General features: G+C 39.9%; 3 protein-coding genes and 1 long non-coding RNA gene across 8 annotated transcripts in view; 2 read left to right on the top strand and 2 right to left on the bottom strand.

The window, feature by feature from the left end:
* The window catches only part of LOC138057073 (protein SSUH2 homolog), a 21,767-nt gene extending 21,556 nt beyond the window's left edge, over positions 1-211 (top strand). For all 4 annotated transcript variants that reach the window (XM_068903092.1, XM_068903090.1, XM_068903091.1 and 1 more), the window contains one exon: positions 1-211. This exon is cut by the window's left edge and continues 435 nt beyond it. The gene's annotated coding sequence lies outside the window, so the exon portion shown is untranslated.
* A 3,412-nt stretch (positions 212-3,623) lies between these two features.
* LOC138057071 (complex I assembly factor TIMMDC1, mitochondrial-like) lies at positions 3,624-9,249 on the top strand. Of its 2 annotated transcripts, none has more exons than XM_068903087.1 (7): positions 3,624-3,929; positions 4,490-4,564; positions 5,189-5,443; positions 5,767-5,834; positions 6,705-6,783; positions 7,539-7,634; positions 8,494-9,249. In XM_068903087.1, the coding sequence occupies exons 1-7, from the start codon at positions 3,862-3,864 to the stop codon at positions 8,585-8,587; spliced, it is 735 nt and encodes a 244-aa protein (XP_068759188.1). In that variant the 5' UTR covers positions 3,624-3,861; the 3' UTR covers positions 8,588-9,249. The 2 variants fall into 2 exon arrangements, with proteins under 2 accessions (XP_068759188.1, XP_068759189.1); XM_068903088.1 differs by having other exon boundaries at positions 3,649-3,929; positions 8,398-8,533.
* LOC138057070 (mitochondrial fission regulator 2-like) lies at positions 8,802-13,230 on the bottom strand. Its single transcript, XM_068903086.1, has 4 exons — positions 13,048-13,230; positions 12,857-12,976; positions 11,762-11,844; positions 8,802-10,439 (listed from the first exon to the last, which is right to left on the bottom strand). The coding sequence occupies exons 1-4, from the start codon at positions 13,106-13,108 to the stop codon at positions 9,819-9,821; spliced, it is 885 nt and encodes a 294-aa protein (XP_068759187.1). The 5' UTR covers positions 13,109-13,230; the 3' UTR covers positions 8,802-9,818.
* A 206-nt stretch (positions 13,231-13,436) lies between these two features.
* LOC138057072 (uncharacterized) lies at positions 13,437-17,097 on the bottom strand. The gene is made up of 2 exons (XR_011133597.1): positions 14,334-17,097; positions 13,437-13,510 (listed from the first exon to the last, which is right to left on the bottom strand). It is a non-coding gene; the product is annotated as an uncharacterized lncRNA (long non-coding RNA).
* Positions 17,098-17,500: the final 403 nt, after the last annotated feature.

Here is a 17,500-nt window from a genome sequence, read left to right as displayed (position 1 = left end):
GAAGTGAGTGATTCTGTCGCTTTGATGAGAACTTGAGCTCGTAACAATGATTCTTCAGTATTAATTCTTTTTTTGCTCTTAGTCTTAAATTAATGCTTTTCATAGCAGTTTTAATTTGCCGGTCATATATGTGCCACTTTCCAGTGCACTTCCACCTTTATTGTAAGGTGCCTTTGTAATCAAATACAGGTCAGTTTTTTGTGTCCTGAAATTCTGCTGTTCAGATGCATGCCGATTTTGATAAGCGCTAAAAAGTGTCCATTTTCCCTGCTTGCAAGCGGGCTCTCCGAGGGACTACGTAGCACCGCAGAGAGCAAGCCCGCTCACAGGCTACAGCTTCACTTGTATCTAGCAATACCGGCAAAACATGCCACCAAAGTGCCCCTCTCACTTCTCAAGACGCAGTCAAGACGACAATAGAGACCTTAAGATCTACGACGTCGACGAAAACGTCACTTCAAAATAGAACTTCGCTCTAGTAAAAGTCTTTCGCGATTATTCCATCACGTTCACTTCGTACAATGCGGGCGAAGTATTCTAAAAATAAATTGGTACGAGCGGTTTCAGACTGAAAATAGAGAATGAAAGATTCTCTGTCACATGCTCACGTTGTCGTCGAGAACAGCAAAAATATGTTCTAAAATTCGTGCCGCACGGGCAGCACGAGAATTTATGCTCTTTTAACCAATGATATCATTGTTTTGTGGCGTTTTCGTCGACGTCGTCGTAGATCTTAAGCTCCCTAATGCTCTTAAGCCATTGCCCCTTAGAAGCCCTTGGACAACCCGGTTGACGAGTAAAATCGTTTGGCATTAGACAGAGTAAAATCTGTTAAGTCTCACTCCCGGGAATCAAGAAGTTCATGGAGAGAGGGGGTGGGGGGACATATTTTTGGACCGGTTATTTTTATTTTCGCCTTGTAAGTGAAGGGTACATTCACAGCCTGGGCCCGTTTGTTCGAAAGCCGATTAACCCTAATCCCAGATTAAAAATTAACCAAGGAAACTATTTCTCTATTCCCAAATGTTGTTCAAAGCTGATAATCAGCAAAACTTTACATTAGAAGAAGTCAATCTTGGAGAACAAAAATAAGCAAAAGAAACTTTCACCAAAAAGTTGAAAATATGAAACTAAAGTTTCCACTAATCCTGGATTAAGTTAATCGGCTTTCGAAAAACCGAGCCCTGATCACTAAACTCAAACCCTCGGTAAAGTGCGGATTGGATAATATTCCTAGCAGACTTCCAAAGCTTTGTAGTCCATACATCTCAAATTCTATGTGATATTATAATTCAAGTATTGGAGACTGGAATATTTCCTGATAATTGGAAAAAGGCAAAAGTACATCCTATTTTTAAGTCAGATGAAAGAAATATTCCAAACAACCATAGACCGATTTCTATTCTACCTGCCATATCAAAAATTATAGAAAGGGTCGTGTATACTCCGCTGTTAGGATATTTCCTACCAGGAAATCTTTTGACAGACTCTCAATCTGGATTTAGACCAAATCATTCAAGCTGCACAGCTTTGATAAGTGCAGTAAACCTTTGGCTTACCAATATGGATGCTGGTAAACTTAATGGTAGTGTCTTTATTAGCCTGAAATGTCAGTCGTCTCCCGCCCTCAGCCTTCCCCGGGGAAGGCTGAGGGCGGGAGACGACTGACATTTCAGGTTATGTCTTTATAGATTAAAGGAAAGCCTTTGACACTGTAGAGCATAACGTGGCGTCGTGGACCAGGAGCCCACGACTAGGAGCGAACAACTCCCATACTAAGCCTATGTCACGGCATTTTTACAAACTGATCTATTTTAAGACTGCCTTTTCCGCGCGAAAAGCAAAGGCAGTTCCGGTCCGATGACGTTATGACGTCAAGTTAATTTTTTGTGATTAGTCATCGGGCTCTTGTGGGAGCCTCATTCCCGAGAAATTCAATGTAAAAGTAAATCGGTCTGTGAAAACGCCGTGACAGGAATATAGGGCTGTTGTTCGCTACTAGTCGTGGGCTGCTGTGAGCAAGGGTGGCACAGTCGGTTAGCGCACGGCCTTGGTGCAAGAGATCCCGAGTTCGATCGCCGGATCTCACATCCTTGTTTGGACTTCTTTCCTTTCAGTGTAGCCTAAGTAGCTTTAAATACCCTTAAAACGGAGCACTGATGGTAAGAGGGGGGTAAAATGAGCGCACCTTCGGCTTCCTGGGAGAATACTCTCTAGAGAGTAAAGGAACTTCCGACGTTAAATAAGGTGTACCTGCTGCGTAGACTCCGTGGCCTTAATTTACAGTAAGTTTCTGAAACAAGTAAAACTAAAGTTCACGTTGGGACGTATAAAAGAGAAATTTCGATCTTCTTCATCAACACAATTCTTGAAAGTTAAACAGTTTTTGAAGTCCAGCCGAATTCCTTCTTCATTGTTGCAACCTCCTTTCAATGAAGCAGCAAAAGTATCATCAAAACGAGGTTGCAATTCCCACTAACCATCACTGAAGAAGGCATGAGTGTGGATTTTGCAAGCTTTGTTGCAACCTCGTTACAAGGACAAAGGAGGCAGAGAAGAGAGACCTTAAGAACGAGGTTGGCTTTGTGGTTGGTTATGAAGAGTACTTCTCTTTTTATAAGAGTTCACGAGTTTCAAAGCCCTATACTAGCTCCGGTGCTCTTTGCTAAATTGGGGAGTTTAAGCAAAGATGACGGGCGCGGCAACAACAACACCACTAAGCAAGAATATCCGTGATTGGTTAAAAAGGGAAAAATAATCCTGTTGCATGTGCAGCACGAGTTTCTGATTGGCAGGCCCCAGCTGTTGAAAAGTCATATACAGCTGTAATTTTATCCGATGTAGGCACACAACTCAGGACGTGCCACTGATTTCTGTAATCCGTGTGGGTTTCAGGGATGCCACAGACAGACGCAGTTTGAGGTCAGAATGATTCAGACACCGCACCCTGCATGATTTCAATGTGGAGTTTGGTTTTATATAAAGTTACCACGCGCTATGAACGTTACAATTTTTGGTTTCTTTTGAGCGTTAAGTTCCACACGCTTTTTTCAGTTGATTTCAATCCACTGATGAAGAGGGAGTACCCTCGAAACGTTTGGTTCAAATTTAAAATTCTCGGGTGCAAATCTTAACTTTGATCCGCATAATTGTGCACCACAGTTTCTTCGAATTTTTCGTATAAAATATCGTCGACCTTAACTGTTGGCGAAGGTCTTCGTACACGCCTTTATTTCAGATACACTTTTAGTGCACAAATTCAGTTCACTGGTACTTGAGTAAACAGTGAAATCTTTTCAAAGATTGAAACTGTCGGATAGAAATTTATTCGCTTGGTAAAGTTATCGGGCTTTCGAACAACTGTGGCCAGACGAAAATTGGATTTAACATTCGTGTCTTGATGTGTGCAAGTTTCAAAAGCCTGGACAGTTTCCGACGTGTTTCGCCTGCTGTCTTTCCTTTTTTATCGAAAAAAGATAAAACGTTTTAATTCACGAAACGTTTAATTATTAAGTTCCTCTTCTCTTGAATACTTTTCTGGACAAGCGGAAGGAAAAGAATGCACGATTAAAGATGGGTGTCCTGTGCCTTCTTTTCTGGGATCGAGGCTCAACAAAGTCGGCACTAGTTTTCGCATCCATGGTCTCGGCCAAGATGGCGAGAAAAACAGACCCGGCTTTTATTCTTGGATTAATTGTCTTTTAAACCTCACTGATTTTTACTTTTGTCGAACAAAGCAATACAACCTCTATTTTTGAGTCTTAAGATACATTTTAAAGCAAATTGCAGGGATCCTTTTGCAACAAAATGCTCGAAAACAATCTCTGAGAATTCCGCACGTGAGCCGAGACCTTGCTTGAAATGTCTGCGAATGATGATGAGAGACCTTATTTCTGGGAGAAATTTAAATCCTTTTGGCACAGTAAAAGGTAAGAGAGTGTAAGCCTTTTTTGTTTCATTGAGGTAAAGACGGAGAAACGCGTTTTGATAAAAATTAATGCGCTTTTCATGCGGACTTTATGGTTCAAATTCTGTTTTTTGCTTCTATCATGTACATTTGCTGCGAAAGTTTGGGGATCGTCAAAAGGAGAAACCGATTAAGTAGAATCGTCGGAATCGGAACAAGCCGATTATGACGCTGAGTCCGTTTCGTCTCGGAGACCAAATTCAGGGAAAAACAAGACTAGTCAGGATTAAGGGCAAATAATTTGCAGACTGGATGTAAAATGTAAGCAGACTGACACCCCAAAAATCCTCCTTAACTTCCTGTCAAATAAAATGCACGCAAATTTTTTAACTTACACTGTATCATCCTGTCACGTAATCGCCTTTCCGAGATAACCATGGTACCATGGTTTTGTTTGCCGTCCCAAGCAAAGCCTGTAAACATCCTCACTTTTCAGAACGTTTGCGAGGAATTGTGGAAATCAAAGTCTGAGTACAGTGCCTACTGTATTTCTTTCTGGACATATTATCCTTATATTGTTAGAGCTGCTTCACAAGAACTTGAGAAAGCAGAAAAAGAAAGTGGATGGGATAGAGTAAAGGCATTATTTGATGTCAGGTTTGTAGAACAACAACTGTGTTTCATGAACTCAAGATCTAAGTTTAGATAGACTTGAATCTTTATCCAGTTAGGCTTACATGTAACTTTTTGAAAACTCTGTCACTGTTTTGCATATACACCTCTTACTAGTCCTCACTGTAAAATATTTGGGACCAAATTTTTTCCCTTTGATTTTTGGCTTAAGTGCAAAGCGCGCAGGCCATAAATCAAGGGGAAAAAGCGAGGATCCATAATTTTACCCTACAGACCTCGACCTTGCTTATTAATAAACATCCTTGTACATAGATTGTACAAGGATGAAATTCAGCATATCCCAGATGTGGTTTTCTGTACTTCATTTGGAGCAGTCGTGGCTCAGTTGGCTAGTGCGCGGCTTTCAATCCTTGGTGACTTAAACGTCTGTTTCAACTTTTCCCTGATCCGTGTAGCTATAGCTTTAAACACCTTTAAAAGCACTGACAGAGGGAGGGGGGTAAAGGGCGCACTGTCGGCTTCCATTGATACCAGCCTCGTAGCTGAAGGAACTACCGAGGTTGAATAAAGTTAGTTTACCTTTCTATTTAGCAAAAAAGGAAAACTTTAAAAAATAATATTAATGAATTTTTTTTCCTGCATGCAAAGTAAAGGCAAAGGTCCAGGAGATGAAATTCAGCATATCCCAGATGTGGTTTTCTATACTTCAGTATTTGCCTTTCTCTTTGGTGGCCAGTTTGGAAGGAGAATTGTCGACGACCACTTTCGCAGACATAATCAGTTGACTGTTTACAATTCAGTTATGCATGCCAAGCGTCAGTATCAGGCATCAGTTGTATTGGGGTTTGTGAAGTATGGATGTCGTTGGGGTTGGCGAGCTGGACTTTTCTCTGGTGTTTACAGGTACATAGATTGTACAGTATGGGACATTATTCAAAAGAGTTAGAAGTTGGGCTGTTTTAATCCATTAAAACTGTAGTAAGCCACCTTAAATGTTATCAGACTAATGTTATGATGCAGGGTGCAGCAGACTGGGGGTTAAAGTAAAGCCACCTTTTGCCTGTACTCAACGACCCCTTCCCCTCCTCCCTTACCTCAAGGAGACTGATGAGCAACAAAGCATGGGACGGTGCAGTATACATTGAAAGGGCGTTAGGCTACTTTAAAAAAGAACGTTTGGGAGTTTTGAATGATACATTTGTGACAAACCTTTTCTTATTTAATAGTTTCCTTCTGGTTGCCTTCAAATCATATCGGAACACAGATGATGCTTTGAACTACGTAGCCAGTGGAGGTAAATAGAAAAAATGTTTTTATAAAAATGCTGCTGTTGTTGTTGTTGTCTTTTTTTTGCAGTATGCATTGTTTTATGTATAATTACTAGGAAAAGAGGTTTTCCTCCATGTACTCTCAGACTGGTTTCCTCCTTTCTTTACAGTGCCCCCAATTGGTGCCCCAGTTCTGAGTACAGTTGACACTAATTGAATAAAAGTTCATGATTATTTTATTTATTTATTACCATAAGCCTCTTTGAGGTAATTTATCTCCACAAGCCAGCCACAATGGACCAACCAGTAGTATAAATTCAGTTACCAGTACCCTTGCTAATAATCAATTTTTGACCCTGCTTGCATGAATTCATACTTATTGCATAATTATAATAATTAATAATAATAATAATAATAATAATAATAATAATAATAATAATAATAATAATAATAATAAATTCATAATTATTGCACTCATACAAGGATTGCCTCAAACGCTTTGTGTAATAGAAGCATAGACAGGGATGTTTAATGGACTGCTTAATTAATCCATTGACACCTCAGGCACCCTAGGATGCTCTCAGTCGACAAGTAAAGACAGTTGTCTGGCGTTAGACAGAGTAAAATCTGTTAAGTGTCACCTTCAGGAGTCAGTGGGTTAATACCCCTCTTTATCATATGGCCAGTATGGCCCCGTGCGTGCTTTCATGGCAAATCTATTGGGAAGATGCCCGTATGAGGGCCGTATGCGTTAGCGCGAGAAGGGCTGAAAAAAGCCGCACGGCCCTACTAGGAACACGTACTGCTCCATGCGATGCAATTTTAGGGGATCTCTTTTTTGTTCAATGGGGCTTTCTTGTTAAACTATTATTTTAATGTTAATGCTTGTTTCACAGCATCAACAGGAGCTTTGTATAATATATTTTCTGGTTGGCGAAAAATGGTGGTTGGTGTCGTAATTGGTGGTGGATTGTGGTAAGCGAAAAAAATGTTAATATGGTTAACAAGCATATTTTACCATTTTCTCCTAGAAAAATCACTTTTTGTGTGCCAAAAAGTTTTGAAGTCAGCAAAAATAGCTGTAAGTTGGACTCACAACCAAGCAGAAAGAGGCATAGGTCTTACTATTCTGTATTAATTTTGACGTTACACATGAATGCAAAGCAGTTTGTGACGTCAAATACAGAATAGACCATGATGCCTCTTCCAGCTCGGCCGCGGGTCAATTTCTGACTTATGTACACTGTAACTTTTTGGCTCACAAAAAGCTAAATTTAGAGGGAAATTGGTAACTAGTATGAATTTGAATTTAATCATATAGCTTTGAAATAAACTGTCTTCAATTACTTCAATTTAGGGAAAAAAGGTAGATGACTTTTTTGAACCCATTGACGAGTAAAATCATCTGGCGTTAGAGTAAAATTCTAAGTCTGGCCGGTTTAGGCCGGTTTGGATGTCAAAGGGTTAAATTAATTGACCCAAATTGAAGAGTAAAATCGTCTGGCGTTAGACAGGGCAAAATCTCAAGGAAGAGTGGTCGTCACACTTAGCTGAAAAATTTAACCCTTCCCTGCCCAAGATTTTACTCCGTCTAACCTCAGGCGATTGTACTTTTCAATGGGGGGCCCTCAGGAGTCAGTGGGTTAAGCAATTGTCTCTTAGAAATCCTTATCTAATCCTAACAATATTTTTAGTGTTTACAGATACTGTTTATTTTTTGGATGTTTCAGTCTGCCAGTTGGAGTAATCGCACATGTTGGAAATGCAATTCTACCAGATGAATATAAACCCAAGAAGCAAGAAAATGCCAAAAAAGCAGAGGAATGGTATGTTCTCAACAAAAGCAATGTGTAATGTCTCTTGATTTATTATTAGATTTCGTGACATTTTTTTTTAATCATGAGGAGACAGCCAACAGAAATGTATTGTTGTGATGGAAAATGGCTTGTGTTATATGTGCGATGAGAGTTGTCGTAATGTAAAAGCTAAGCAGAAGAGACAATGATTGTCTGATGTTCACGTAATAGGAACTGTTATTATAAAAGAGAGACTGTGCTGGTGGGAGTGTGGAGATTCTCAGCCAGAGATTGTTTTTCCTGTTGCAATTTTAATAATATCCCAAGATGATACACTCTTGCCACCCATTACAGTGTCTAGGTCATGTGCACAACCCAATAATGCCTAGAATTTCACACAATTTAGAATTCTGTATCTGCTAGATTCAGGTTCATTCTGCAATCAGTTTTATAAGTCAGACACAATATTCCTGACAGGTGGCTTGCTAATGAAAGATGTGATCTCTTGCTGGTGAAGACACTAGACCAGTACAATGTATTTGTTTGTAAATACTGGACAGACTCCCCACAAAATGTACATGGAACACATTTTTTCCAGTGCTTGGTTCTTGACACAAAACTTTCATTGTCCAACTACATGTACTGGTACAAAAGCAAAGGAAGAAAAAAGTACACGACCCTAAAACAGTACACGTGAATAAGAATTTTAGTATTGCAATTTTTTGACTTTGAGATGGCATCTGGATGCCTCAAAATTTTACTGAACTTGATTTGATGTCTTTTCAATTTACAGAAGGTCCAGTCTTAATTCGTTCCCAGGGTCTGGGAGGACTCAAACCAAGTACAGTTCTCTCTGTTCCATTTCTAATATTACATGTACTTCCAACAGGGAACAACGACTGGAAGTGACAAGCTCCTTTATACAAGCCATGGAAAAAGAACTCAATGAGGATAAAGACGACAGGCAGAGTGAAAATAGATAGCAAGTCATCATTATCATTAACTAAAAGATAAATTATTTTCATTTTTATTATTAAACTTCTGGTGCTCACAAGGTGAATAAGGGAATAACATGACTTTTTGAGGGAATATTGTTTATTTGCGCCCGCAAGTGACACTGCAAGGGCGCAAATAAACAATATTCCCTCAAAAAGTCATGTCATTATCATTATTATCAATAAACAAGGTCAAATGATATCAAGAATGCGAGTTTTAATAATACAAGCTTAGTGAATAACGAATTCAAAGTCACTTCAAATCTTCATGTAAGTGTTGATTGAACAAGCTATTAAAGAATCAACTCAGTCCAGTGAACTTATTTAAAATCACCAAAAAGTGCGTAAAATCGTCTATAAATAATAAGCATATCACAAAGTTGAAGCAAGAACCAATCAGCTGTAGGGCTGATAATGCATTATTAGCCCGCTGTCAGTCTTTTGCGGCCCGCTGAGCGTGTGTTTTGAAGAGGCTGATTTTCTATTTGGCCGCATATATTGATAATAGTGAAGTACAACAGTCTGTCTGATTATTGTTATTATTATTATTGTTGTTTTTTTGAGTTTTAGAGCACAATGTAAAATCGTTTCATGTCCATAAGGTACCATGATTATAATTAAATGTAAATCAATAAAAAAATATTTTAACAGGAGATTTTATATTAAAGTGGTTTTGATCGATAAGGCTTCCTAAACCAGGGTGGTTCAGCGGTTATCACCTGCACCTCCCCCCTCTGTGACCCACATTCAATCCCAGCCTTGGGTTGTATGACTGGGCTGACTTTCAGTCGATCTCAAATCTGCCTGTGACAGTTTTTCTCTGGGTACTCTGGTTTTCCTTTCCTCCCCCCATCGAAATTGACTCTCAATCAATTACATCTGGCTGTGGGAAGGTACCCTCGATAGGGATAACCTCTGGTAGCCTTCCCTTTCACTGAATTAAAATGAAGTTGCTGTTATTATTATTATTATTATTATTATTGTTATTGTTATTATTATTATAATTATTGTTATTATTATTATAATTATTATCATTATTTTTACGATCAGATTTGCTTCTATCGTTGTTCAAAGTTAAGATATATGACCAATGGGTCCCATTAACTAAATTTGATTCACATTTCATTTATGTGTTTGTCTATAGAATGATGTTAAAGTGAAATGACAAAAGAAAGTTACGTTCAAGTTGGAAATTCAGAGGAAAATTATTAAAATGTTATTAAAAGTTGCCAGGGGAGGTCACAGACCTTGGTGAATCGTTCTCCTTAGGGCTTCGAATAACTACTTTTTGGAACTTCCTCTTCAAAGCCAATTCTATCAAATCTGAGGTGTGGGTCTCTGACATGCGCCTTGGTCTTTTCAGTGGGGTTCCACCAGGGGAACGTTTAAATGGCGTACTCTTCAGCTCCGAACGACAACGCTCTCTGATACTTCTAAGGAGTTCTTCGTTTGAATGATTGCGTGGGGTACCTAAGGTAGCCGTTTTAGTTGCTACCCTCCTTTGTTCATTTTCAGAGACCTTTGGCTGTGGAACTACATTTAAGGTGCGTGACGTCAAAACTGGTGGCGGAGGAGGAGGTGGTGGGATGGGCATCTGCACAAGCTTTGGTGTAGCAATAGAATCTACAGTTTGAGTGTTGACTAATTTATCAGCTTCGTTGTTTTGCTCTACTTTGAGGTCTATCTTGTTTCTCTGACAGTACCTTCCAATCTGATTGTACATCTTTGTCAGGTTTCGCTTCAGAATAACCTCGTTGGGTTTATCAAAGCTGAAAGTCCTGAGTGATTCCAGAAGATGAAACAGTTCCTTCATCTGCATCCTCTTCGCTTCCTCATTCTCCTGTTTTTCAAAGAATATTTCAAGTTATTTCCACTTTTCATGGGGAAAAGATTTTTGGTAACAAGCATTACTGAAATTCCCCTGATTGTGTCCCTTAATCAGTGTTGTATGTTCAAGGTAAAATTATATTACGATAATTGTGTGGCAAACTTCATCTGCCATAAATATTTCACTTCCCCTTATTGATTTTTTTTTTCTGAATTTTTGCAAAGAAATGAGAGCTCTTGTCCTCCAATAGTATTACCTGGAATGTACTCGAGGACTTTTCAGCATGTGTGAGTTGAGTTTTTCTCGGCCACACCGTCTGAGAGGTTCTTCTCTAGATAGTGGGGTTTGACCCTCTCATACATGAAAAACCAATATTTGATATCTTGGTTGACTTTATAGATTTTTGACATTGCACTGTACGGAGCCAAGCTTTTGACTCTGTTTGAATTTTAGTGACATTTTACATGCTTAAATTTGATTGGTTGTTTCCCTTATTTGTACAGCACATGTGCTTTGCTTGATAACTTCACGCTGTCATAAAATGGTTTTAGAAATCATATTTTATTTAAGTCTATTGTTCTTAATATATAGCCTGGCACATTGACAAAAGCTTCACCATCATGATCAACGTTATCACAATCTTTAATTATCCTCGGATTTTAGAGTAGCTTGGTGTAGCCTAGTATCTCCAAGTGTTTAGTCCCTCCCAACCATGATATACCACAGACCACAGCACTGGGAACTCCATGCCATACTCTCTGTGGGTTCTTTTAACCCCCCCCCCCCCCTCCCCACTGGGTTATGAACTTGAAGGGTTGTGAGATGAGATGTAAAGCCCCCTAAACTAGTGTTGGTTAGGCTGGAGGTTTGATCTCTCAACCTCCCACACAGTAGTCAGATGCTCAACTAAAGGGGTATTTACATGAGGCCGGGCCGAGCTCAGACCGGCATGAGTTTGTATCGGCCTCCATACATATCTTTTATGCATTTAGATGAGACCGGCCTGACAATGAACTCAGACTGGTCTGACTTTGTCTTGGTTGCTGGACCGAGACAAGAAATAATATTGTCATACCGGTCTAAGTTTGTACCGGTCTCATGTAATTAAATCACAACAAATCTCAGACCAGTTCCAGAAATTTCAAACCTGTATGCGTTTGGGTCAGCCATATATTTATTGGAAAAAACAAAATATCTTTTCATCCTGGTTTCATGTAAAGCTGCAACAATTTCATACCGGTACAAGTTCTTCTGGGTCTCATGTAAATATCCCCTTACTAAGCCAGATTGACGTGACTGCTTATTTTGGTGATAAACAATTATTATTGCCGCACCTCTTCTAGTTGCTGTCGAAAGTTGATGTCCTTTTCTTTAACCAAGGCAAACCATTCTTTCTCTAGAACACAACGTTCATCAGCTGAAGAGAAATTTAAGATACGTAGGTTTCACATCATCGTCACATCTATTCCATATTTTAGTGTCACTCCTATGGGTTCAGATAAATGTAACGTTCCAGGTTATTATTTGCTTCTCAAGAAATTATCTGCTAACATCGAAAGCCTGAGATTGTCTTTGCAACTTTTTGCATAGTTGTGTTTTTTACTAATGGGCCATTCCATTTTTTATCCGCACACCCCCTATTGAGGTACTTTATATTTCATCCCCTTGGAAAAGTAAACTTTTGACCCCCCTAAGAAAAGAAGATCAAAGTGCCGACACACTCCCCCTTCAGAATTTATTCAAAGATCAAAGGTGCCGACACAGTTACCCCCTCAGAAACGGCCTTTAAAGACCCCCTCCCTCCCCCTCAGAAATCCCGGTCCCTCAATAGGGGGGGTGCGGATAAAAAATGGATGGCATAAGTAAACGAATTATTCGTTTACTTATGCTAATTTTACCTTGTGTGTTTACTAGCAAAGATTAATTTATAGTGCATGCTATCTTTTGTTACAAATTAAACTGCGTAAACTCTTTTTGACCCATGGGTTTTTGTTTACACTCCTCTACATTCTTTTCCAACCCTGTTGTTGTATTAATATTGTTATTGTTCTTTGTATTTATTTACATTTGATTTATATTGTAAGTTAGCATGTGGAAATAAAAACTTTAAACTTGTCTGTTGGATTTGTTTTAATCCGATCTTCTGATAAATTTTTAAAGTAAAACCTCAAATGATATCGGGGCATTTCATAATTGGCCATTTAACCTAGTCTGGAACGATTTAAAAGTTCTATAGGCCTAGCACTGGTCAATATATATGCTTAGGGAACCAACCGTGAGGATTCCTACTTTCCGACCTTTTCTGTTCCTTTCACATTAAATTTTTATTTGTTTATTACAATTTTGGCAAGAATACTTAGTATTCGGTGCCTTTTTGAAAAAAAGATTGCTATTGCCTGGAGTTTCTTTGAGTTAAAGATAAATCTTACCTAAATCTTGAGTTTGATCGTAAAGTGTTCGAATCTCGGCGCTCCTTCGTTCGAGAATGTCGTTTCTTGTTTGGAGATCCCGAGTTGTCTCGAGCTCTGCCTGCCAAGAATAACTCGATCCTGAAAATAATTACATAAGCTTGCACTTCAATTGAACATGATTCACCGCTTTTGTTCTCTTTCGCTCATACCTTTCTCCAGGGAGTTCTTTCCGTACAAATTTGAAGCGAATTGAATATTTGAAGCGTCCATATTGGAATGTATTTTGAATTTCCCGGTTCTTGATTCTGATTGGTTGTTCGATATATTTGGTCCCAATCCACGCGGGCATTTGTGCAAGATCACCAGTCATATAAGACAAATTGTAAATAGCCAGTTTGTTTGCCTCCTGCTAGCCTGCGAACGCAGACGTATTTCCGGCGGGAGAGAAACGACCGCCGGAAATACGTCTGCGTTCGCAGGCTAGCCTCCTGCCAGTTGGGATAATTTTGAATTGCTATTCTTGGTTTTCACCCACGTGACCTTAGCCCTTGACAACCGTCGTTAACCGCCATTGTGGAGCCCCTCGAATCGTAAACAGAGACGCGTAGAGAGAGATGTGAGTGAGTTGTAGTGCGATGGTTCTCTGTATAATACCTGGCTGTGGAGTAAAATCTGGAAACAAGGAAGGTATTAGTCTATTCCGTATACCTATCGTTGTTGATAAGAACGGTGAAAGGTAAAAGCAGCCAACAGAAGATCGCTGAAATGCGTGGATTTCACAGATAAGCCGAGACGACACGAAATCGAAAGACTTTGTTTCTGGGAAGCCTGCCTTACTCAGGGACAGATACAACGAACGAAGGACAATTTAAAAGCTTTCGCAGCGATTGACTCACGGTTTAATGTTAGATTTTAACTTTAAGTGTGGGGTTGGACTTATTTTGCTGAAATTGTCTTTACAGGTTTAGCAATTAAAGCTTTTGCGGTGATTGCCAGTAACGGCTTTTGCTGTGAACAGTTGTGTTTTATTCTGTAAAGCTTTCGCAGCGATTTAGCACGCGTTGGTTCAGGGTTTTAGGGTAAAAGGCGAGCGAGTCAGAATTTGTCGAAAGATGGCTTTTTTTCGATAAAGCGTTTCTCGGCCGGGTTTCCACCGATGTCTTCCCAATTCACACCACCGAAGCGCTTGAACCCCTCGAACAAGTGTGCTCAATTTCGACCGATTAAACCACAACGTCGCGGAGAAATTCATCTTCAAAAATTCATCTCAGTAAATATGCCCGATGCAAATGAGGTGCTCCGGTTTTGAATATTTAATGAGGTGAATTTAACCTGAGTATCAGGCGTTTGTGATACTCAGGTTAGCAAATGTCTAACTCGGAGGCGTTTTATTCGATTTCGCTGAAATTCGACAGGCGAATGCGAGGGATGGAGCGCCCAAATTGACTGAGTTTGAAGGAAATCGGACGAATTTCGAAGGAAAAAAGCTTCTCACCTTCTCAAGGTGAAGGACTGAGACTCTAATCGACCAAGTACTTTGACAGAAGAAGAGGGAAATCATCGAAACAAAGGGAATGAGGAGGCCTTTTCTTCTCATCTGGCGGCCATAGCAGTTAGCGAAGGTATTAAAAGAAATCCAACTGGAAACTGATACAGATAAGGTCGACGCCGAGTGTCAAACTTCCGAGTCACCTTGGCCACAAACAACAACAATCTTGCCCGCGATTTCCTTCCCTTGCTTAAACGGACGCAACGAAACCAGAAATCATCTGGTTGTACACTTTCAAAAATTTGAAGGCCTTAAACTGCTTGTTTGTATAGTAGCTTGTCTCTAAAACTAACTAGGAAAGCAAGTCTGAGACTTCTAGAGGAGCCAAACTGATCGCTCCGTATGGCCGCTGGGTCCACACAAACGACAGAAAATCTTCTTCAAGTTCAAATAGCGCCCTCGAACGTGGCTTTCGAGGTTTTTTTTGCGTAGGATGAAAGTACTGGTACTTCGTCGAGTGATTTTGGGTCGCTTTCTTGGGAAATATCCATTGGAAAGATGAATTATTTGAAGACTTCGAACGTGAGCGCTCAAAATGTCATACATTTCCCTATAATCAGGGGCACCAGAATGGCGGAAACCTAATTTGCATAAGGTTATGACGTCAGCTGAAAACCGAGAATTCTGTTCATTTGCGTTTCCCTGAAAAGCCACTATAAGGGAGTGGTCAAAGGGGCACAGTCATGTTAAATGATTTTACTGTTTTTAGGTAAAAACTGGGTAAAAATCTAAATTAGTAATGTAACTCACACGTACAACGTTCCTAACAACTCACTGAGGTGATACAAAATATAACATGGCACAAAGAGCTATTTGTATTTTACTTTTGGCGACTTTCAGAGGACAACGTCTCCAAACTTGAAAAAACAGGCCAAGTTTCAAGCCATTTCCATCCCCTCCATTTTTGGTCTTCATTGATGCAAAGATGTCTTTTTGTGTTTTGAATTTTGACTAAAATAGAGTGACACTGCTCCTTTACCGAGCTTATTTCTTTGGATGTATCGTAACGCTTTGACGCCTAAACTGGCCAGACTTAGTATTTTACTCTGTCTAATGACAGAGTATTTTGCTCTGTCTAACGCCAGATGATTTTACTCGTCAATGGGGAACCCCTAGGAGTCGACAGGTTAATCACTCAGTGAAAAACTCCATTAAACCTGTCACCCCATTGATGAGTAACAATCTGAAGTAAGACAGAGTAAAATCTTAAAGTCACTTTTAGGAAGGAAAAGGTTAAGGAAGGACAAAAGGGTTTTCCACAAGTAACGGGACTGGAAAAGGATAACCCTGCCCATCCTAAAAGTGCCACCAATAGATTTTAATCTCTCAAACTGGATGAATTAACTGGTCAATGGGGAGCCCTTTTGACCGAAGAGAACAAACGAAATGAGACCCATTAAAGGTCTATGGGCCCCCTAAACCTTCAATCAACATAGTTTTAGGTTAGTGGGTCTTCCTGGATTAGCAAAACAATAGCCCATCACCTACCTGTTGAACCTGCCTGTAATGCAAGGGGTAAGAAGGCAACCACAGTTTTGGGTCTGACTCTCTCTACAAGTTTGGAAACATTGTTTACTGTTACCTTTACATGCCACTAAGGAACGAGGCTAGGAAGTTGCAGGTAACATTGTTGATAAGGGGTAGAACATTTGGCCGGTTTACTTGGTTGAGAATTGGACTACCCTGTGGGAGTTCACATGTTTAAACCCTGGATGGACCAAAACATAGCAACACTGCTGCCTAAGAAAATTTTACCAGAGCACTTCGGGCTTCCAACATTTAAGGTTTGTAGGCCGAGTCATTTTTTCAAGAGCCCAGTATTAATCAATTAAAAGTGAGGATGAATCACCTTGTGATAAGTTAGGTGCCCATTTGGGCTACTTGTTCAGAAATTTAGTCGCCCACACTCGCAAGTAAGGCGCCCCAGGCTACTGGGTGACCATTAGACAGCAGCCTTGCATAGGGTCTTAGAATAACTGAGAAGGTGCTGCCTTTGCAAATGGTTTGACTTTCAAATCTTCTTGGATAAGGACTATAAACCATAGAGCCCATCTCCCAACCCTTGCTGTTAATAATATGAGACATTAAAAAACCCACACACTGTTCACAAAGACAACAGGATGGAATCCCCAATGTTGTGGCTGTCCTTTGTGTGGTATATTACTGACCTAGGGGGACCAGCCTAAATGGTTCATATTACGTTCCCATCTAGTCCTTCCCAACTGTGCAACTGCATCGCAAAATGGATTAAATTAAAAGTTAATTAAATTAGAACTTCCTCTCATTTTGACCCCAAAATTCCAGATCATTTTTTTCACAGAGGAGAGCGAGTGCTTACAGGTCTCTGTTTTCTGAGAATTGTACGCAAAAGGAGACAAGAAAGATCTTCAAAGTTCATGCGTGACATCTCACAAGCTACAAATGAAGGCCTTGCTCGAATGCTAGGCTTGATGCTGACAAGTATGCATCTTAAAGATCATTGAGACACACTCTTAAAGTAAACTAACACCCATGCATTATATTTTGTAGAACAAAAAGGAAGCAACTTCAACTTTCTACATCATCTAACCAACCAAAGTACATTATAATCGAAAAAGTTCAGGCTGATGCGAGAAAGATAAATCCTGATTCAAATAGGTACCATAGAACGCCATTCTCATAGTTATTGTTTATAAGGCAATTGGTTACTAAGTATCCTTAAAACCACAGCTTTAATCAATTGTTCTTCGGAGGGACCCATTCTTCGATCTTTGGAAGAGTTGTGCTATAAGGAACGTATTCCATTTTGGATCCGGTTTTGTTCGTTTCGTGTGATTGAATAAACTTTCGTGGCTCTGGAGGAACTGTCGTTGGAGGATCATCCGTAATGTAATGCAGCCAGCGGTGCCATTCAGCTGGAACTTGGCTAGCATCAAACGTATAACGGTCTACGTAGGGATACCAGACAAATCTATGACGTGAGAAGAAGTAGCTTCTGTTTTCATAGTACTTGTTTCCGTATTTATCCGTACCCACAAGACTTCCAAACTGTACGTAGCTCTCCCTTAACATTCTCTTCCACGCGGCCCCCCAGCCTCCGACTGATTTGATGCCATTTAGCCCTTGACGAATCG

Source organism: Montipora capricornis, chromosome 7 (genome assembly GCF_036669925.1).
Source record: "Montipora capricornis isolate CH-2021 chromosome 7, ASM3666992v2, whole genome shotgun sequence".
Classification (NCBI taxonomy): Eukaryota; Metazoa; Cnidaria; class Anthozoa; order Scleractinia; family Acroporidae; genus Montipora; species Montipora capricornis.
The sequence above is the reverse complement of the archived record's forward strand: the minus strand, read 5'-3'. Positions and strand labels throughout refer to the sequence as shown.